The sequence below is a fragment of the Pempheris klunzingeri genome, chromosome 15 (genome assembly GCF_042242105.1).
Source record: "Pempheris klunzingeri isolate RE-2024b chromosome 15, fPemKlu1.hap1, whole genome shotgun sequence".
NCBI classification, from domain to species: Eukaryota; Metazoa; Chordata; class Actinopteri; order Acropomatiformes; family Pempheridae; genus Pempheris; species Pempheris klunzingeri.
Window position 1 is genome coordinate 5,989,411 of NC_092026.1, and position 21,186 is coordinate 6,010,596.

Here is a 21,186-nt window from a genome sequence, read left to right on the forward strand (position 1 = left end):
AAATGTGTGTTTACCTTGAGGTCATTGATGCCGTACCCTTTACGCAGAGTGATCTGGAAAACTTCCAGCATGCTGAGGAAGGCAGCCAGCCGACACAGACTCTGCTTCCCGCTGCCCCCTACCCCCACCAGCAGGGCGTTACCGTAGGGAGCCTCCAGGATACGACTGATACGACACCTGAACACAACACCAGAAATAATGATGTGTTTTGTCAGTAGTTTACATATGTGCTCATCTGTGACAATCCTCACTTGTGCACGTTAGCAGATGGTAAATGCTCAACTGCAATTTGCATGCACGGGTCTCTGTATGTGTGTCTTACACATGCTGGATAGCTTCTTCAAACAGTACCAGGTCCATGACAGCGTGTAGCTCATTATAATGCTCCAGAGCATCAGCCAGCGTCTTCTGGAGTTTCTCCCAGTCTGAAGCCTGACATGACAGACAAATAAACAAACTAGGCTCTCTGGAGCAAAGGCAGCACTGTCCAAGTAAATATGTGGTAACTTCCAAATGCATAATGAAATTAAGTTCTTATCAAGACTTGAGTCGATTAACTTTCAAATCAAACCTCATATAGAAAAGAAAGGTAATTAGTTTGCTAATGACAGTGCATTCATCCTCATTTATTTTCTGACAGATTAGACACGACAGCAGAATTTGTGCCATAATGTCTATGAATATGTGAGCTACAGATAATCCACATACTAAATTGATCTAAGTCAAAAACAATTAAACTCACCCATTTTATTACCGTAGTTAATAAAAAAAAAAAAAAAAAAAAAGGAGTAACATGGAACCCAGATTAAAATGTGGTGTGTGTGTACGAATGTGTTCAACCTGGTGATAGCGAGGCTCTCCCACTCCTTGTGCAAAGTGACAGTACACCAAAGGCTGGTGAATAAAGATGGACTCATCTATTCCCTGGAGTAAATTGGCAGAAACAGAGATATGAAAAAACACAAGAAAATACTGAACATCCCATAGTTAAACTATCCTTCAACAGCTACAAATAAACCAATTTGTTTTAGTATGGCAAACTGCATGTGAAGCTCTACAAATTGTCTAGGATCATCATTTGTGTTTTATAGTCTTGGATCTGCCACAAGGGGTTGCTGTGTTGATTGAACAAGGACATTTGTTGCCTTATACTGTACATTTTAAAACATTTTAAAGATAAAAACATTATTGTATGTTCCTTGTTTCTTACCTCAAAATATCTCTTGCCAGTGTCCAGCAGGATCTTGTTGAAAAGTTCCACATCTTTTTCCTCCATCAGTTTGTCAGAGTAGACTCTGGAGCTCTCATGCAGCCACAGGTGAACCAGTTCCATGGGGTAACGGATACACTCTGGGAGGGCAAACAAGATACCCTACACACCAAAATACATGGACAAAATTATCATGTGATTCAGTTACTCACACTTAGCGTCAAAGTGCTAGTTTATTGATGCATCTCCATCCCCACAAAACAGGTCAGATATATGTGGCTTTACAGCTGAAATTGGCATTTAGTGATCCAGCAACCACTTATTATCCCACTGAAAACTACAGAAAATGGACTCATATCTCTGTTAACTGTGAATCTCATTTAAGGAATTAAACATAATTTATCCAAGTGCTTTACAGAGGAGATAGCATTCATTTGGCATAATGTTACCTGGAAAATGTTAGAGAGGTCTCGCAGGTTGAAGATGTAGTGGAAGCGAATCGCTGTGGGGAGGAAGTTCTGACTGATTTTCTGGTGCAGACAGATAGCTGCCTGAAAAAGCAGGACAAAAAGAAGAATAGATATAGAAATGGTTGGATAGATTTTGGAACAAATGGGCATTATCATGGACAGAATGGCTGATAAATTAATAGACCAATATTTGAAGTGATTGGAACAAAGACTGAAATCAGGTTTTAATGTAGACAAATGATGCATTGATACTGTTGGTGTACCTGCATGAGGGTACCAACTGAACGGGAGACCCCGTAGCTGAATCCTCCCTGGAGGAAGTGAGCTGACAGGATGCTGGAGAAGATGGTGGCTAATGCATCAGCACTAGGGAAATGTACCGCAAAGACAGAGAAATGCCTCTGAAAGGAGTAAAAAGAGTTGTAAATATGACTTTTCATTAAGACTCTGAGCAGTGACCAGAACGTAGGCTCAAAAACAAACAAATACCTGTGAAACTGCTTTCTAATGCAACTATTAATTACATTATTTCATGATATAATTAGATTCTACATTAGCTTTCTAGGACATTCTAACTTCAATTTAACTTCTGTTTTTTGGCTTGTTTATCATCCCTTCCCTAATTGCTTTTTGCTTTTACGGCTGATTAAATCCATTCTGTGTTAATTCGCACCTTGAGAAAAAAAAGCTAATTAAGTTAAGTACTTGTAGCAGAAAGAGCAATGGTGATAATAGCATTTTTGTATATATGTATATGAGTGTATGCGTGTGCGCGCGTGTGTGTGTTCGTGCCACATCCCTGTATGCATTTATGTCTATACCTGTAGTCTTGGGTTGATGGAGAAGCTCCCAGCTGTTGGGTTCATACAGGTGATATACTGGCAGTTATGTATTTCCTTCAGTGCCAGTCGTTGTCTGTCATACCTAGAAAGGCACAGTACATGTGTTTACATACAGATGTGGATGAGTAACTGCACTGTACATTTATGCAAAATTAGATAATTGTGCGTGTGCTGTATGTCTCAGTCTTGCCAGTGGTTGTAGTCAAGGTGCTGGCGTATGAGTGTGTGCGGCTGAACGGTCCCATAAATGTCCACCTCAGGCATGTTGAGGTCGTCTATGAAGTAGATGAGTCTCTTAGCGGTAGGAGGAGCAAATTTACGACCCGCTTTCTTCTCCAGGGGTTTCTCCAGGACACCTGAGGTCCATACAATGCATCAGACAGTTGATGAAAATGACGAAAAAACAGTGGCAAGTGTTCACAGTAAATGAATAACAGAAGTGGTTCCCAGTTATGGATTTCAAAATGTCTGCACTAGGAAAATCTGCTACTTATGTTTGCATGCTATAGACTATGCCATCCAAAACATTCAGAAATAACTGTACACTAGCACTGCTATACCTCGCAAAACCCCTCTGTGCCATGAAAGAGTGCATCTGTATTTTTAGTAAGCACCCCAAAATATTTCCTGTGATTCTTACGCTGCAGCATGGCTGATGTTGTGTAGTAGTTAAAGGGGACTTTAGCCACCATGTAGTCCTCCTTCAGCTTGGCGACTTTATCAGACACCAGGATAGTCTTGCCCACTCCGGCGTTGCCCACTAACATGATTGGCTTGCCTCTCTGGAGCAGCAGGTCCATGAAGTAGGTCAGACAAATGGTTTCTGGTGTGTGGACCATCACAGTCTGAAATACACATTGCATGACTTGACTGAAAGAGCATGTCAAAAGGGTGGCCAATAATGACAGTAAACAGAGTGTGCAGTAATCGTGTTATGCACAACCACACACATCATAAATACAGACCTGTAATGGTATATCAGGCTCCAGCTCAAACGGCACCATCTTCTCGCTCCAGGGAGTAAACTTTTTAGTCTCAGAGTCAATGAAATAGTCAAAGACAGTGCCCTGGGAAGGAAACTTAACCGCTCTCATCTCTTTAGACCACCAGCGGCTGAATTCAGCACGGTAGTCATTCAGCTAGTTTGGGTGTTGGTAAAAACACAAAAACACAATTGATCATAATGTGATAACAATTGTCTACAATGTAAAATACTGCAATAAAATGGTGTAAGCTCTTCAAAGAAACATTAAGTCACTACACACATGATCCTGGAAGAGAGCCCCTCCAAACGCCCAGACACAGGCAAAGACGAAGTAGATCTCATAAAGTTCTCTGGGAGAGTCAGCAGGAGTGTTGTCTTCTGTCAGTAGGCAGTCCAGCAAGGAGCACAGTGTCTGAAAACAAACAAAGGTAGGCCACATGCATAATGAACATGTGGGGCAAATCAGGTCGTGATTTTTGTTGACATTTTAGACTGTGTTCAAACCTTAACCTTTTTTTTCCTATTTTCATGGGCCAGTAATACAAAATATGACTTGTCTGCACCTTTAAATCATTTGGATCTGTTGTTCACAGGTTTCTCAGTGACCCTAGCAAAATTTGTGGTTTTAAGAGTTATATTTCTGAAGATGCTGAACCCTAAAAGTACCCTTTTTTCTTAGGTGTTTTTTATACGTGTGAAAACTGACAAAATTTGCAGTGGCACAAAACAATCCAATTTGAAATTCACTCTATTACATAAAAGTATAAATAAAGTTGAACAATACCTGAAAAGTAAAGAAAAGCCAGATTTGACACGGAATGACTCATATTGTGTCTCCTCACCTGCACCATGCTGTTTTCTGGTATTGGGGTAATGGTTTTCAGGTTGCAGCGGACTTGTTCCAGGCAGTACGGCACATATTTATCAAACAGAATAGTGAGGTTGGCACGCTCTGATTGGGCTTGTCGGGTGTCTATCCAACTTGTCACACACCTGGGAATACAGTAAAGACAGCACTGCTGACCAAAATACAATTTTGGAAATATTAAGACATAGAAGCCCTTGATCTTAGATTTGTGATTGTGTGTGTGTCATACGAGCTCCAGCCAAGGTCCTGAGGGTTGACATAGAGTATTCCTGCCCTGGACACAGTAGCTGGAGTAGCAGCCTTTAGATGAGAAATTTCAAACAGTAGACGCATGGAGGAGGTCAAACTGATCCTCTCATTACTGGCGAGAGTCAGGACCTGGACAGAAGACAGGAAAAATTAGATTATGTAGAGCTTTAACTCTTGGTCGAATAAATAAAGTGGCAGCAAATTGCAAAGTGATTGGCACAAACATAAATGTATTCACATAAAAAAGATATCCAGCATTAGGAGGATGGAAACATGGGACAATATCAGGGAACAAACTCTGACCTTATTGTCATCCATGACTGTGTTAAGAGACTCAATCCACATGGGGTCAATATCCCCATCCAGAACAATCCATTTGGGTCCATCATGGCCCACTGAGGTCAGCTCTCTCATGGTAGAGGAGAACAGACCTTGAGTAAAGAGTAAAACATAATGTGGTATATTAACAGTATTTTCTTTAGATTGTTTTCCGGCACCCAACCATCACTGGGGAAAACATGCCACATGCTTTCTTTTAATAATGTATTAAAGCCAACTCATGTAATGGAATCATAGTCAAATTATCCCGTATCAAAACGATTCAAACAGGAGCTTATTTTGAAGGACAAAAAGTATGTGTATAGCATATGTAATTCTGAGAAGAGGCTTGGGAATAAATTATAGTCTTGGCACCAAAATAACTGCTTGAATGTGACCCAATATTTGGAGAAAAAAACAGTTCCCTTGATCATCATTTACAGCTTATTAAATTCCTTGTTTCAAATCAAGCCCCTCACCATCTTTCCACTCTCTGGTAGCTGGGTGCAGGTACCCAAACAACTCGTCTGTAGTCACAGCTTTAGGGTTGATATCATTCCATACGGGCTTCATCTTCATGTTTGCGTAGGTTCTATGGAGAGTCTTCAAGATCTAGTGAATAAATATCATAAATACATGACACGCCGTGCACCCTGTCCTTTCACAAAAGCCAATCCCTTATTATCACGACTGATAGTCCATAACTAGGAAAATATAAATATGATATAAATGAAATATAAATATAAGAAAGTGAACTATAAATCTTCCTTGACTTTAACTCTCTGCAGCAGGGTAGTGTCAACCAAAGACTGGTTTGAGATTTGTTTGATGCACCTTCTAATTTTTAATAAATCAAAAATCTAGACATTAACAGTATAGTTGTAACCTGAAAATGTATATAGTTAGAGGTCAATGGTTACAAACCACCTGAAAATAAATGGGCAATACTATTGAGTATGTGTTTTAATGGATACAAGCTAACCTGGCTCTTTCCAGTTCCTGGTCCACCTACTACAAACACAGAGTGCCTGACAGCCAGCAGCTCCTCCAGCTGGGTCACCTGTAGACACACAAGCATTGCATCATACATAGACCTAACAAATGGGTGTTTTCATTCATATTCCAAGAGGAATTAAGTACTGTATATCCTACAAAGTCAAAACTTGCAATTCAGAACTAGTTTCATTCATCAAAATTAAATATCTACATGCATATTGGCCTGCAAGACTAAGCAAAAAGACCCCTTGGAGCAACTACTGAAAAAGAGGCATTTTATTTTTTCACAAAGAAGAGCACATCCATTTTGATGTTATGTTAAAATGAGGCACCTTAAGTATGAAGTTCTCCTCAGGCTGCAGCCGCAGTTCACTGACTGACTGGCGAACAGCGTTCTCAAGCTCAGGGTCTTTCTTCCTGGGCACGTCCAGCTGTGGAAACAGGTCACTGATCAGCCCGAGGAATATCGGCACATCACTGGTCACTATCTTAGGCAGGTTGAAGTCTCTCAGTGCCCGCATCAGCACCTAGACAGGAAAAATGACAGTTATTGTCAGGATGTCATAATGCAAATGCACTTATAAACTACAATGATTGCACACATATCCGCTAGATGTGAGATGCTTCAGTGTGAATAACAGCACCGTGTACAACAGTGTACCTGTTCCTCAGGTCTGCTGCGGTCCTCTCTCTTCAGAGATCCAGCCACAACCAGGACTGATTTGATAGCCCTTAAACCCCAATCATAATGATCCTACCAGATAGATGAAATTATTCATGAAAGTCATGAATGCAAGGAATATAACATGGCACATTTTTCATTTAATTATTTTTGTCTTTCAATACAGTAGAGGATATTTCTGGAGCCATTTTACAAGTGCAATCACAAAGATCAGTGTAAAGAGACAAAGAAACATATTGTTTTTTGGAGTTCCTCCTATTTTTGCTCATGTATGTTCACCATGTGAGAAAGAGTGAAGTGGAAGGGTGTGGTGATTAGTTGTGTTCATAAGCCAGTCACAAGGCAAGCATCTGATGATTACGCAAACCAATGATCAATATAGTAGCCCTCGTTGCACCACTACTCACACCTTATGGTATAACAGAAGAAGGACTAGTATACATCCAGTATGCTGAATATTAAGTAGAAAGTGATTTATGTACCTGCTTGGACAGCAGCTCCTTACAAAGTGTGTAGAGGCTGATGAATTTGCGTGCAAGCAGACGAGCATCTATGAAGCCTTCTGCCACCAACATGATCTCACAGATCAGCTCAAAGTCTGGAATCACCATGGCGCAGGGCCTGCAGCAAAGTCGGTTAGCAAACTATTTATCAATTAGTCATCTTTGACATATGGAAACTCTTGCACTTCAAATCTCCTCTTTCTCACTGTTTATAGCAGACCTGAAAAGAGCCTTGAGGTTCTCTGGGAGCTCAGCTCTACCAGCATAACCTGGGTTCAGAGTGATGAAGATCCCCACGGTTGGTTTCAGTTCAATCTCCTCTCCAAGGAAATGGAACCTATATACACACAGTACCAATTACAGATTATTAAATAGGTCTGTAGAGAAATATCAGACTAGATAAATGGACAAATTAGAGATAAATATTTAGATAGTTTATGCATGTCATTATTTCCATATTTACCTTTGCTTCTTGTTGCGTACAGCATCCTGTATAGTCTTGACCTGAACAGCTACCACAGACAGCACTTCCACTGAGATCCTGTTGAACTCATCAAAGCATCCCCACACCCCTGTCTGAGCCAGACCCTTATAAATGTTGCCTATGGACTGAAGAAATGTTATGGAGACAGAGAGAGTAAGTTCAAAGGTGGAATGAATATAAATGACAAATGAATGGAGCAAATATGACATATAAGGACACTATGGAGAAGTGCAGTTTGCACTACCTTATAATCCATCTGTTCTGAGCAGTTGAACACGTATACCATGATGCCCAGGGATCGTCCGAGGTCTTTGGTGGTCTCGGTCTTACCAGTCCCAGCTGGGCCTGAGGGGGCACCACTCATAGTCAGATGGAGGGACTGGGTCAGGGTTATGTAACACCTAACAGAGGTAAGATAAAGAAAATCATTAAACAGCAGTAACCAAAAGTAATAAAAATAATTTGGATTTAGTGGACTTGTTAAAAAAATGTGGCATAAAAGAGAGTGTGTAATGCTTTGTATGTACTGGTGTACAATATACAATACGGCCTGACAAGAGACTTCAGTGTTTGTGTCTTTTGACGTTATTTAGACACTGGAGAACAAAACACATTTGTTTCCATCTTTAGAATCACATTTACACCTATCTGTGTGGGAGCAACCCACTTTCAACCACTAAACAGCTTGACTGGAGCACTTAGATGTTAAGTACTTAAAAGGGAGTCCATTACTAATGACTTCATGTGCCACCTCTCTCTAAAGCACAAATCTTAACTCATGTGCACAATCTGCGTACATGTGAACTGATGGAGCATGTAGTACTACATGTATGCATACCTGTCAGTGAGTGGAGTGATGACCAGTCTGTTAGTGTTCCCGAGGTATTCATAGCTGAACTGAAACTGGGCATCACAGATGTTAACGTAACAGTGTCTGGTTTCATCATCCCAGCGATGGCGTAACTGGGACAGCCATGCAAAGGCCTGGCCTGTTGTCACCTAAGCAACAAATACAATAACACTAATAGGAAGATCCTCAGGCTTGTATAATGCCTTATTTTACCCAATCTAGGTCTTACTTACCTTCTGACTTATGAGATTGGCGACCACATCTCGAGCATGCACATCAATAGTACAGACAGTCATAATTTTCTGTCTGTCTCCACGAGTTAATTCTCCAAGCAGCATGTGGATTAGTGAGTTCAGTTGTGTGACCTAGAAAACCAGAATTCAGAATCTCCTCAGCAAAACAATCAGTGATCACCCACCTAGCAATATCTAACTCGGGATTTAATAGCACTACCTGTTTCCTATTGTAGTCTTTGAGAGCTGTTTCAAATCCCTCCTCCACTCTCTCAAAGGCAATGCCCACATCGGTGGCCCACCACACCTGACTACCAGTCAACCCTACCTATGAAAGGAAGGGAAACAGAGGCAGATAACAGATAATTTGTGTTTTTACCAAGTTAAAGTGGTAACTGTACAGACTGTAGGTAATCATACCTGTGCAGGGTAGTCAAACAGCCACTGGTCTCGTGGTTTATCCTCATAAGCAGCTACAGCCTCCTGGATCTCCTTTCGGACCGTACAGCGCATGGTGTTCTCTAAAGCACTCAACCAACACTCTGCCTGAGTAAAGAAACAAAAAATACAATAAAAAATACAAAACAGAATAGAATGTCATGCTATATAATGTTTGTACAAGGTATGAAAATTATGAAACAGGGTAACTGTATACACATACAATTACATACAGACTGTACACAGAAATGTAATGAATGAATAAAGCAATAAGAGAGCGTAACTTTACTTGTACTTGCACTCACAAAGATCAAATTCAGTTTTTCTGTACCTGTCCTTTACAAACACATGGCTCAGAGAATGCAACATATTCTCCCTCTCTGCTGTACATCCCTATAGCGACTGCCTCCCCATCCTCCTCCCCACTTCCACCTCTGTCTGAGTCCTTGAAGCGAAGATCTGCTATGTTGTCAAACAGCTTCAGTAAGTGCCTGGTCACCTGGAAAACACACACATGGACTTTAGTTCAGTTTTGTTTTTAAAGGTTATGTTGTTTAGAGACCGTAACCTCTTGACTGAAATCTAAAAAAAAATGAGAATAAAAAACAAGAATCAGTATCAAATGTACAATTTCTCTTTCGTTTTTATCATTAACATTCTCCACTCCATAAAGCTAAGACATGGTTTGAAGATTATAGCTGATCTATACAGTATTACTGATATTGAACTATACAACAATGTGACTGTTAATGTATTGTATGTATCTCTTTCCATGTTCTTTCATGGAAAACATAATTTCATTGTAATCTGTCACCTGTTTGGGCTGTGTTCCCTTGGACACAATCTCCAGCAGGTCTGAGGCAGAGACAAAGTAAAATCTGGGGAATGTAAGTCTCTTGGTCTCCAGGTACTCGGCTAGGGCCTTCTCGCACACAGACAGCCTCTGTTGCAAGGTTTCCAAGTTCTCCAGGAAGCCAGTCCGGTTGGTCACCTCTACCACATTACTGTTCTGCACCACCTCAGTCATCAAGCTCTGGGTAAGACAAGGAGCAGTAAAAATAGAAAAAAAAGAAAAGAATACACAACATAATGACATGGTGGGATGGATGCGCGCAGGCTAATGCTCTTATATCATGGTACCTGGAGGTCAGTGTGAATTCCCTGGAAGCGCTCTGCATCATTGGCCAGCTGGCAGCGGATGTCGTGGCTGTTGGTGAAGATGCTGTTGAGGTGGGCCCATGTCCTCTGGACAGACATCCAGGAGGAGATGACCAGGTCAGCCACCATCAGCTTCCTCTGCCATCCACTCACCTCTGCCTGGAAATACTCCACGTACTTGCTCATAAGGATGTTCTGCAACTGCACCTGAAGAGAAATATAAAGAACAACTTCACATGATGCTCTGTAAGAACCCTCTTCAATGTATGTTCATATAAAAGCAATTATTAATATCCAATCATTATGTTTCTGTGCATTTTTTGTTCTGGTCAGTTACCTCTTTAATGCCATGGAGTCAGACTGACTGAAATCTCTACATAGAGACTCTACACTAGAAACTGAAATATTAAATCTAACCCCAAATCCAGTGTTGTATGTATATAGGTTCAGCATTAAATAGCACAGTTATAACACTCACCTGGTTGTCCTCCAGTGTTTCAATCAGATTCTCATCGGCTTTGAGTAGAGGTGTTCCTGTGCTGGAATGAGTCTCATATGACAATGACATAACACTCCATGTCTGGGTTATCTCTGCCAAAACCTAAAAGTAAATGTAGGAAATAAAGAAGGATAAAAATAACATTTATAAGGATGTTACTATGTTCTGCATTTTATTTCTACATAACTATTTGTGATCTGATCTTTCTTGTCCATTATAGGCCTGTTTCATGATTACTGTTACGTCTTCTTTTAAAGAATATGGTAAAACTAAATGCATCGTCAAAGTATTTGGAACAGTATTGGTCTTTAAGTTTAGGATTATTTTTTGAGATTAGAAGACAAGCATCCTTTCAGCTGATCTCCCTGGATGAGTTTGAACTGTATACTTAAAATAGTCTGGACCCTTACAACTCTATACTACATATACTATTAAGGTTAAGTTTACTCTATTGTCTACATTAGTCTTGGATTAAAGGCATTGCTGCATCACAACCAGCATTACTATAATAACACATTAATAAAGAACAAGTGACAAATGCATCTCACATTACATGCTTAAAAGCAAACACACAGTTGGTGGTAACCTGCAGTTATCTGAAAGCCTCCTATTATTGGTTTGTCTCTATGATTCTTACTTTCTCTATGGCCATTTCTTTCACAGCCTTGTCCACTATGTTTTTGACCTCATCCTCGACACGGTGAAGCTCTAATTCCAAAAGGTCCCCCAGGGTGGTGTCTTCCCCCATCACAAACCTGACCTGAGGACCAAAGGTATACACGACAACCATGAGTGTGATCAGATTTCAGATCAGGATAATTGGGTTCACTGAACTGTGCTGGTCATTACAGGCGTGGACATGAGTTGGCAGGATAGCTGAATGAAGGTGGAGTACATGAAGACTAGATTAAAGAAGAACAGCATTAAATTCGATAGAGTGGCGAGTATCATATAAAGTGCAGAACGATATCATTGATGAAACTCAGATATTGAATCAGAAAGTATGAGACATTGTGAAGTAGCAGCATAGATAGTTTTATACCCTAGTGGTGTTCATAAGCTGTTGCCAGTGTCTTTCTCTGACAGCAGAGTTTTGCAGCTCGTTGACGGCTCTCAGAGAGGTCAACAAGTTCTTCACAGTCGACTCCAGACCCATGTAGACGTCCCACACCCGCACCTCCTTATCCAGCATCTTCATCTCCTTTAATGTGCAACAGGGAGGGTCATAAGCTATGAGAAAAAGTACTAACATTAATAATAACGATGTTTGTCCATGGAGGTCATACTTTAGCGAATCGTCTGAGTTCCATGTCCATCTGCTCAACATTGATCTCTTTCCATGGAGTCTTTGTCCAATCCTCAATACTGGTCTGGCTCAGAGAGGAGAAATGAAAAATTCAATTTGTGATTCTCTAATAAACTTAACAGAAAAAAATATCTTTATTCTAAAAGGTCATCTGTAGTTACAATATTGAATTCTTGGCTTGTGGGTGCATGCAGTCAAAAGCTGAGCCTCACTATAAAGGCCCTTCTGCCTTGTGTTAATGGCTTATCTAGAGACTTCAAAGATGGCTATGAAATCAAATGCCAGCATGTTTGTTTAGTGCTGATTGATATGTACCTTCACAAAGATGACCATGTCCCAGACTGCTTTGACCAGTATGATGTCAGAGCGACACTGCCGAAGTTGTTTGTAGTCTGGAAAACTGACCTCAAACAGATCAGCTGTTTCCTGCAGCTTCTTCATTTCAGCCTCCATCACTGCAACTGCTCGATTAGACTGACATTTGGTATGGTGTGACTTACAAATTGCATTATTTGTTAGATTCTATTTATTCATATATTGCAAGATATTACCTTGCAAAGAATGTCTTTCAAACTTTTCTTTTTGAATAGGTAGTAATGCATGTCTCCTTGGTCTCACCTTGTCAGTTAGTTTATATGGCTCCTCCACATTGATCTTAAAGATTGATTCTGTACGAAATTGCTCTCTGAACTCGTGCTGCTTGACCTAAAATGTGAAAAAAACTGCACATTCAATTTTCTTTTAAATAGCAGTTATGCACATCTGCCTATCTATAACAGTACACACTGGGAGGTATGGTGTCAGTCATATATAATGCACGAAAGAAAGTGAGATGGTTTTGTCAGGTACCGAGCTCTTTGTAAGGGGCTGCCACACTGACATCCTACCCTGCTCACACACAGACTCACCTCAAACCGGACACATTTCCTGCGTATAACTGAAACTTCATTTGATTGTAGTGGTGCCACTTCATGTTTAACTGTGAATGCAATTTTCCTCAGACTCTTCCACTTCTCCGGCAGCTCCTGTGTTTTGTGTTAAAGATTAAAGTGAGGAGCGTAATGCAATGATAAATGTACATATCTGCCAGCTTTCCTAGAAATGTGTGTCTTTGTGCATTAATACACACTTCTAGTTGAGTGTAGACACTCTCTGGCAGCTGCTGTCCGTAGGTTTTGAGGAGTTCAGCTGTGGACTTGAGAGGTTTGAAGTGCTGTTCATTACTGATCTGTCTGTCTCGTATGGCCATGAGGTGCCCCATGATGTCCACAAGGCCTGCATAGTCGCCATCTGATACCTTTTTGGAAAGACCATGGGCTGTGTCCTGGACAAAGGAGGACAATTCTCTCACGCTGCAGGATAGAGAGGAAAGAGGATGATGTAAGGTTTCAGAGTGGAGAGGGGGGGCACTGGAAAACATTTCTATAACATTACACTAGTAGACACAATAGTTTGCGGCTCAATATTTCATATTTTATTTTTAGGTATTTTTCATATGTGTTTATGCTCGCGTGTGTCTGACCTCTGGTTCACGTGGTTGAGCAGGTGCTCCTTGAACATCCAGCTCCATCTCTTGATGACATTCATCAGTGTGTGCTTGAAGGGTCTGATATCTAGCTGTAGCCAGCCACAAAACACCCTCCTGTCCTCCATCTTACTCACTCGCATATACAGAGACTCGAACAGGTTGATCTGGGGATCAGAGACTAGGTTTGCATTGACCAGTTCCATAAATACAATAAATCATGGTCAAGTAAAATCAATTTATAGGCTGTTTGAACTACAAATACGGAGCACACCTGTTCTTTGAAGTTGTCCAGGGTAGGTGGGTTCTTTTTCAGTTCATAGTCAGCATACAGCTCTGCTTCCTCTGTACTTAACACATGGCCATACAGCAAGAACTGCCTCATAAATTCAGACCTGTGAAAGTTGAGGATAAAATAATAGATTTTTTAAATTCTATATCCTTGTTTTCACTCAAAATGATGTTTATCATTGTTCAAGTGATGACAATGAACGTATGTACAAGAAAATAATCATTATTTGTAATTAAAAAAAGGGCAATACAACTCTGACCTGTCATCAGTCCAGAGGTAGCGGTAGCTGGCAAATGATCCATGATATTCTTTGACCTGAAAAACAACACAATCGATCAATCTTTACTCTATTAAGCACCATAAATGAACCTCCATATGTGGACAGAATGCAAAAACACTTACCTTAGCAATAGCTGCACGTGCTCGTGAGCGGATTACATGACACATCTCTGATAAATCCTCCATTTCATTTATGTCACACTACAAGATGAAGAAACAAGATATCATATGAAAAGAATGTGTAATATGTGCAAACACAATTCTGTATAGGTTTATGTATGCACACTGTGTATAAACCTATAATCTAATCGTACACCACCTGATAGTTATCCAGCTGCTTATGCTTGGCCACTCTGGGAATGAACGACGCCATGTTGGCAATGTTGGCCACCATTTTATCCACAAAATCATAGAAGTTGCCACTCTGGCTGAAATCCAACGAGGGCTCAAAGGTCATTTCATTGCTGATGAGTACCAGCTGGATCTCAAACAGTGGTGTAATGCGCTGGGCTGCATCTGTGTTGTCCATGAGGTACTGCAGCGAGCAGCGTACTGCACTGGAGAACCCTGTCAGGATCATGCGGTCCACATAGTCTGTGTAGGCCTGCCACTCACTGCTGTTCAGGTCTGCAACACTGAGCAGAGACTGGCTCTCCTGGAACACCAGTGAAAAGTGATGCATTACAGGAAGTTAACAAGGACTGAAACAGATATGAAGTGTTGCATATACTGAGTAAGGTCACTAAATATACCTGCAGCAGGTTGTGTATTTGCTCCCCTGTTCTGGTAATGAGAGTGTGCTGTTTAGAAACACTCTCCTCAATGTCAGAGAAGATGAGAAGAGTAGAACCACGACTCTTTCTGGTGATGAAGGCACGATGGCTGAATTTCCCCATGAGAGCCTGGATGGCCTCCACATTACCTTTACTCTTCTGGACACGACTAGAAATGCTCTGGCAATAGCAAAAGAGAACAACTAGTACAACCAGTAATTACACCCCCTTTGGTTAACAGCTGCTTGATGCTTTTTTGTTTTAGCAGTGTTTGCTATAATTGCGAAAAGCTGGCTTGGACCACATAAGGAGAATGCCAGGTTTCATGCTATTTTGGCAGGTTTAACAGTTTCACTGGAGCTTTTGATATTCATATTGAACAAATGCTAAAATAAACCATGACTCGTATCTAACTTTTTATATTTCAACCCAAAAGGTAGGTAAGAGAGCATCTTCTTTCTTTAAATATAGCAGAATAATGCAAATATGCTGCATAAGTGTCAAAGTGACTCCTGTTGACAGTGCAGTCAAAAGACACAAGATATCTTCAGTACCTTGACCAGGTCTCGTGTGCTCTGAATGTAGTCCCATAGGTCGTCCTGAGCCCAGGTCAGCTTCTGGAGGGCCGGACCAAGCTGTCGTCTCATCCCATCCATCTCATCTTTCACTAATCCCAGCTCTACAGCCAGGATAGTACTGTGGAGTTGGTTGTACCACTGGGTCACCAAGGTCAGTGTCTGTGTGTACTACAGGGTACAATGTAGTGTTAACATTATCACTCTGATCATTGAAAAAAAAATCATTCACAGGTAAAAATAGCATAACCACTCATAAATATAACCCAATTGCCCACCATGTAAAGTCTTTCCCGTTTGGAGTAGAGATGGAGAGCTGCTTCAGGGATGTTTTGGTTCTTCAATATGCTCAGATACTTAACCTCTCGTAGAACTGATGTCAACTGAAGAGATTGCGGAAGAGAAAATGTAATAAACAACTCGATAAAACCCAAAGTTGTAGTTCAGTGCTTTGGTTCCTTTACCCTTGACAACAAAACTCTGAATAAACACAGGATCAACTTATAAGAAGGTCAATTACTGTTACATCAGAACAAAGTGCCACACACAGTACACCTACACAGTACATTCGAGAAATGTGCTCAGTGTATTAGATAAGTTGTTTATGTTTCGATTATAGTGTCTGATTTTTACTCTGCTGGTTACACATATTCATTGCTGCTGCATTTGTCTTCTTCCTTCACTTATCTTTCCTATTACATTTTGTGGTTTTCTTATTCTGTTCACATACTATGGTTATTGCTGCTACTACAAACTAGTTCCTCTGTTTATTCAAAACAAACTACTGTTGCTTCCTCTGGTCCTTTGTGACTACCTACTGAATGCTGAGTAAAGAAAATGAAGCAAATGTAAAAAGGCTAAATCAATATTTTATTGTAGTAATCAGTGGTACGATGCATCAAAAATGCAAATTTATATATTTAAATGATTCACCTCTTGATTGTAGTGTGAACTAAACCTTACTAAGGTTAAATATGGAATGACTTACATAATTTAGTGTATATTTTCCCCTGTACTACATTGTTTCTAACATCCTTTATCTGATGTGTTAACAGGCACAACTGTAGGCAAACTTCTTCATCAATTCCACATCAGACAAAACCCTGTACACTTAACACAATTAAATGAAAAATGTATTAATATACTTGTCCAATGGTTAGTGCGTCTTCTTTGTGCTTACTGCAGGACTGAAGTTGACCTGAAACAGGCCAGTGTCAGTGTCCAGTGTCAGCAGTGCTTCCTTCAGGTGGATTTGACAGATTTTCTCTAAGCCCTCAGTCCACTCTGAGAACTGCTCCTCATCATGCTGGTCCAGAACCTCCAGAACATGCTCACACTTTCGGAGGACATCATCTGCTTCAGCACTGCCCAGAGGCCTGGAAGGAAGAGAGAGCATTGTGGGTAATGCAGGCGCCAGGTTTTTAATGGTTCTGCTGCATTAACTTTGATACTTTCTTCAAAACTGTCCATCAAGTAAAACAATGTTAGGGCAATGATAAATCATTGAGAGTACTCTTTTAATACTAATATCAGTTATGTGCAAGTAGAAAACCTTTTAATACTTTCAAATGGTTGTGCTTTTTTTTTAGTAGAAACTGCATTTCAGACAAATAATTCTGATGGTTTTTTTTCAGATACTGACAATCTTAGAAAACAGCACTCTAAATTGTTTATTTAACTGTTGACAGTTAAATTCTAAGAGGATTGTATTTTAGTCCTAATGAGTCTAAATTGTCTTTCTTTTTAGTGCACATGATAAACTCAACAACAGATCTGCTGGATGACAGTTGTCACATGAGATAATTGTGTCTGTGTGTGGTGAGTACAGTTGCCATACATATGGGCCAGCTGGCAGAGGTTGCTCCTGTTGGAAAGGATGCGATTCCGAAGCTCTTGTGACCATTTGAGGTTGCCGGCCACTGACGGCATATTCTTCCCCAGGACAGAACAGCCGGACCGCAGCTGAAACACACATGATGAATTAATTTTACTGATTTATATTCATTACTTCAAGTTAACACTTTTTACAAAGACATACAATGCATAGCACAAGTGTAGCTGTGTGAAATACAACACCATAATAGCAGGCAGATGAAGATACACCCCAGTGGTGCTCAAGCACCTGCCCTTTTGGCCTGACTAGATGAGTACCCTTTTTGACAAGACCAGATGTGCGCTCCTGTATCCGTTATTTTGGGCTGTTCGTGGTGCACTGAAGTGGAGAAATCTCCAGTGTCTGAGATACTGCTGTCTCAGGGGGAGGGGATATGTCTGTGTGCTCCTATTGGGCCATGGTTTTGCCCTTTCTTCAGGTTACAGCACCATCCCCTCAAAATGTCTGTGCACGTTGCTGCATACGAGTCATATTAGTCTTACAGACTTAATTACATAGATAGAATTAAGTGCGGTAACACTGTGTAGTCTATTTAAATGGCTGTATATTTGTACATTCTGAAGTCAAATTTTCAAATTGTCACTAAGAATGTTCAATTCTGTTCAAACTCTCATACCCCATCTCTGTGTTGATCAAGTAAAAAGTGACAGTGGTCTATTTCCTCGTTGAACATGGCCAACAACACGTTGTAGTTAGGAGAGAATAGCTGGTGGATCCTGGGTCTCTCAAGCAGGGTGCTGAAAATCTTCAACAACTAGATAGGACACAACAACAACACTTTGAGGACAGTGTACATTTTAGACGTTAAGTTAGTATGATGTTCAAAAATATAGTTCAAGTTGAAATTCCCAATAGTGACTATATGTGTCTCAGGTGAGATCAATGTGATTATAGTATGCTAATGTGCTATCCCTCTCCACTCTTTCTTTTCACACATTAACTGAATTAGTGTAAAAGATGAACATGTTGATGACCTAAATACAGTAATGGGTTGTTTTTAAAGGTCAAGATGTAATGGACATACCTTAAAGGCTGACTTCAGGTTTTTGGAGTGCTGGAAGGCCAGATTGAGGACAGTTCCCAGCCTCTGATCAAAATCTCTGTTCTGCTCCATGAAACGTCTGTAGTGACGCATAAAATCCTGGACAGAAGATGGAATTAAGCAGGAAACTGTGGATATTTTAGTTTCTTTTTTGGTTAAAAGGCTTCGAGGTAGGGCAGATAACTTATTTTCAAACAATTTGTTATTTTGTTTAAAATCTCTTAACTACAAAGCAACCAATAAATCAAATGATTTGATAAAAAAATTGGCTGTCATAAGCCTGTAATAACAGGCCCACTCATTCAGCCCAAATCAAATGGCTGGATGGCCTACATGCCTGCCTGCCTATGTATCTGTCTATCTGGGTGCACTCATTTTGCATGACTGCAGTATTTCACAAGTCCCTGGCAGACCACTTTCTGCACCATTCTTGTGCAATCAGCTTGATGGTCACACAAGAATCCACTCATATTACTGGGCAAATTTTATTCCATTACATCTTTAGTGGAGTACTTGAGGTTGTCCTTAGTTGAGTTGATCAGTATTGGCTGGAATAACACACACAAAATGTGTTATAATACCGATCAATTTGTGACTGAGTTCCAGTTTTGATTGGCTGAGTCACACTGGCAGCTGCTGTAAAATAGCTCTAAATGAACTAGCTAAATAAATATTGATGACTGACTGATAATGACTGCTGTCACTGATTCATGTGTGTTGCTTAGCAACTACTTTGCTTTGCTACTTTTCAATTACTCTACTGCTGAGCAGGAAAATAATTCTAATGGTTATTTTTCATCATTCGACTGTGCCTGTCAATGCCACTTACAAACTGCATTGAATGACAGCCCTTTGGGGCAAAGTAATTGCACAGCAGTGTGATATCAAAGAAAACTGCAATAATTTCACTAAGCCTCACGTCATTCGTATAGTCCAGGGGGTCATATTTGCTCTCTCTGAGGGCCCGCCAGCGGTCCTGAAACTCCTCACTCATGCTAAAGACCATCTCACTGAGTACTTTCCCTCTGGATCCACCCAGTTCAACCTTCTCCAGTTTCAGAAAGTCCAGCGCGGTTGCAAAAAGTTCCTAAACATGAGAGTTAAGTTAAGTTAAGGTGATAGGATGGGGGAAATCATAATTTATAAACACTTTCTGTGGGATGGCAGTTATAATATACAACAATAAATCAATAAACAGTCAATCAAAAACAGAAATTCATTAAAATGAATACACAGCAGTATACTTTAGCAGTTTTTGAGATAAATTGCTTTAGCATCTTGTGCATATTTCTAATCTTCCTATAAAACCAACACACACAGAGCTCTGCTTGTCAACCCATGCACCTCTATCATAAGCAGCCTTTCCATGATGCGGTCTGAACGCTGGAACACAAGTGTAGCCGGAAAGTCCCACAGCTTGATGGTCTGGTTGTGGCTGTAGTACTTAGGGATGCGCTGACGGTGAGTATGAAACAACTGCTTGAAGGTGCGCAGAACAGAGATGGTTATCTGAACTCTTTCCACCCCTTCCTCAAGCTCCATCTTAAACAGTTCTTCAGGGATAAGGTAGGCCACGGCCTGGATACAGACACACAAGCAGGAAGATCACTTTACATTATTTAGTTTCTCCCATTCTATCTCTTTCTCTTTCATACATACGCAGAGATGAATCACTTTACCTTTTCAATGATGAGGTTGCAGAACTCCTGCAGAAGGACCACCATGCGTTGTGGAGTGCAGTAGTAGTTGGAGCGACTCCAGACGAGGCAGAGTGTGTGGAAAAGAGGAGGCAGTAGAGTGTCTACCTGTGGGAAATTCCTCTCTTCTAGGCTGCTGATCAGTCTCCTCAAAGGGCGTAGATACAGATCTATGTCCTCAGCTTCCAGCACAGCTATGATAATCACATGCAGAAGTGCCAATGGGTAACATGCTTCTAAACGGAGATTAATTTAACAGAATTAAAATCATACAGTTGTCTAATTGTTCTTAGGGTGCTCTTAGATCGACGATTTCAAGCAACAATAGCAACTTTGTGGCTGCAAAGCTACATTAGAGTATACATTTGAATTATCAGGCTAAAAACTAGTATTTTTTGTACTTTAAGAAAATTAGTTATTTGTATTTGAAGAATGAAGAAACTGTACTGGAGGACATTGTTGTAATAACTCACCTGAATGCGAGAGCTGTAAATATTAAGACAATGACTATATAATACTTAATATATCTTTAAGTATAATGACAGACATTGGAATGTAAGAAACTAGAAGACAGAACAAGGAAATTAATTAATTAGCACTGATAAATGATGAGTTATGCTCTACCCTCATTGACTTTGAGGCAGATATCGTTGAAGGAAGAGTAGTAACTGCTCTTGACTCTTCTCAGGATCTCCATGATGTGCTCCACTTTGGGACTTTGGATCTGAAAATAAGTACACCATAATAGGATGCACAACTCAGTGGCCAGTAGACACACCTGCACACTCTATTGCAATACCTCAGCCCTACAGTCTAGCATTATGAAGCTTACACTGTTCACTTGTGTAAATTAAAATTATGTGTTTATTGCTGGACTATCATGCAATCCAGCATGCTAAAATATAACTGAATGAAGACCTTGATGACAATGGCAAAAATGGCAAAAAAAACCCCATAAAAGTAGACTCAATGTAAGAATTTTTGTATTGGATTGCATTAGACTCTATGGGTGTAGCTA

At 40.4% G+C, this 21,186-nt stretch overlaps 1 protein-coding gene across 1 annotated transcript in view; it reads right to left on the bottom strand.

Moving 5' to 3' along the window:
- Positions 1-20,886, bottom strand: part of dnah9l (dynein, axonemal, heavy polypeptide 9 like) — a 35,829-nt gene extending 14,943 nt beyond the window's left edge. The window contains exons 1-53 of the mRNA XM_070845754.1: positions 20,793-20,886; positions 20,151-20,362; positions 19,816-20,049; positions 19,391-19,558; positions 18,454-18,570; positions 18,046-18,183; positions 17,373-17,497; positions 16,716-16,911; positions 15,814-15,918; positions 15,515-15,706; positions 14,940-15,140; positions 14,507-14,842; positions 14,311-14,388; positions 14,168-14,223; positions 13,891-14,011; positions 13,614-13,783; positions 13,221-13,443; positions 13,000-13,116; positions 12,710-12,796; positions 12,407-12,565; positions 12,072-12,155; positions 11,828-11,986; positions 11,423-11,545; positions 10,765-10,887; positions 10,269-10,493; positions 9,943-10,161; positions 9,460-9,627; positions 9,111-9,236; positions 8,911-9,018; positions 8,691-8,822; positions 8,446-8,606; positions 7,852-8,008; positions 7,587-7,732; positions 7,344-7,460; positions 7,103-7,241; positions 6,600-6,692; positions 6,271-6,465; positions 5,925-6,002; positions 5,422-5,554; positions 4,928-5,055; positions 4,605-4,753; positions 4,350-4,500; positions 3,788-3,919; positions 3,488-3,661; positions 3,163-3,367; positions 2,713-2,878; positions 2,502-2,604; positions 1,944-2,081; positions 1,660-1,761; positions 1,211-1,372; positions 841-924; positions 323-432; positions 15-177 (exon numbers count right to left, since the gene is read on the bottom strand). Of these exons, the coding sequence (XP_070701855.1) occupies positions 15-177; positions 323-432; positions 841-924; positions 1,211-1,372; positions 1,660-1,761; positions 1,944-2,081; positions 2,502-2,604; positions 2,713-2,878; positions 3,163-3,367; positions 3,488-3,661; positions 3,788-3,919; positions 4,350-4,500; positions 4,605-4,753; positions 4,928-5,055; positions 5,422-5,554; positions 5,925-6,002; positions 6,271-6,465; positions 6,600-6,692; positions 7,103-7,241; positions 7,344-7,460; positions 7,587-7,732; positions 7,852-8,008; positions 8,446-8,606; positions 8,691-8,822; positions 8,911-9,018; positions 9,111-9,236; positions 9,460-9,627; positions 9,943-10,161; positions 10,269-10,493; positions 10,765-10,887; positions 11,423-11,545; positions 11,828-11,986; positions 12,072-12,155; positions 12,407-12,565; positions 12,710-12,796; positions 13,000-13,116; positions 13,221-13,443; positions 13,614-13,783; positions 13,891-14,011; positions 14,168-14,223; positions 14,311-14,388; positions 14,507-14,842; positions 14,940-15,140; positions 15,515-15,706; positions 15,814-15,918; positions 16,716-16,911; positions 17,373-17,497; positions 18,046-18,183; positions 18,454-18,570; positions 19,391-19,558; positions 19,816-20,049; positions 20,151-20,362; positions 20,793-20,865 (7,761 nt within the window). The 5' untranslated portion in view covers positions 20,866-20,886. The remainder of the gene's footprint in view (positions 1-14; positions 178-322; positions 433-840; positions 925-1,210; positions 1,373-1,659; positions 1,762-1,943; positions 2,082-2,501; positions 2,605-2,712; positions 2,879-3,162; positions 3,368-3,487; positions 3,662-3,787; positions 3,920-4,349; positions 4,501-4,604; positions 4,754-4,927; positions 5,056-5,421; positions 5,555-5,924; positions 6,003-6,270; positions 6,466-6,599; positions 6,693-7,102; positions 7,242-7,343; positions 7,461-7,586; positions 7,733-7,851; positions 8,009-8,445; positions 8,607-8,690; positions 8,823-8,910; positions 9,019-9,110; positions 9,237-9,459; positions 9,628-9,942; positions 10,162-10,268; positions 10,494-10,764; positions 10,888-11,422; positions 11,546-11,827; positions 11,987-12,071; positions 12,156-12,406; positions 12,566-12,709; positions 12,797-12,999; positions 13,117-13,220; positions 13,444-13,613; positions 13,784-13,890; positions 14,012-14,167; positions 14,224-14,310; positions 14,389-14,506; positions 14,843-14,939; positions 15,141-15,514; positions 15,707-15,813; positions 15,919-16,715; positions 16,912-17,372; positions 17,498-18,045; positions 18,184-18,453; positions 18,571-19,390; positions 19,559-19,815; positions 20,050-20,150; positions 20,363-20,792) is intronic.
- Between the last annotated feature and the right edge of the window lie 300 nt (positions 20,887-21,186).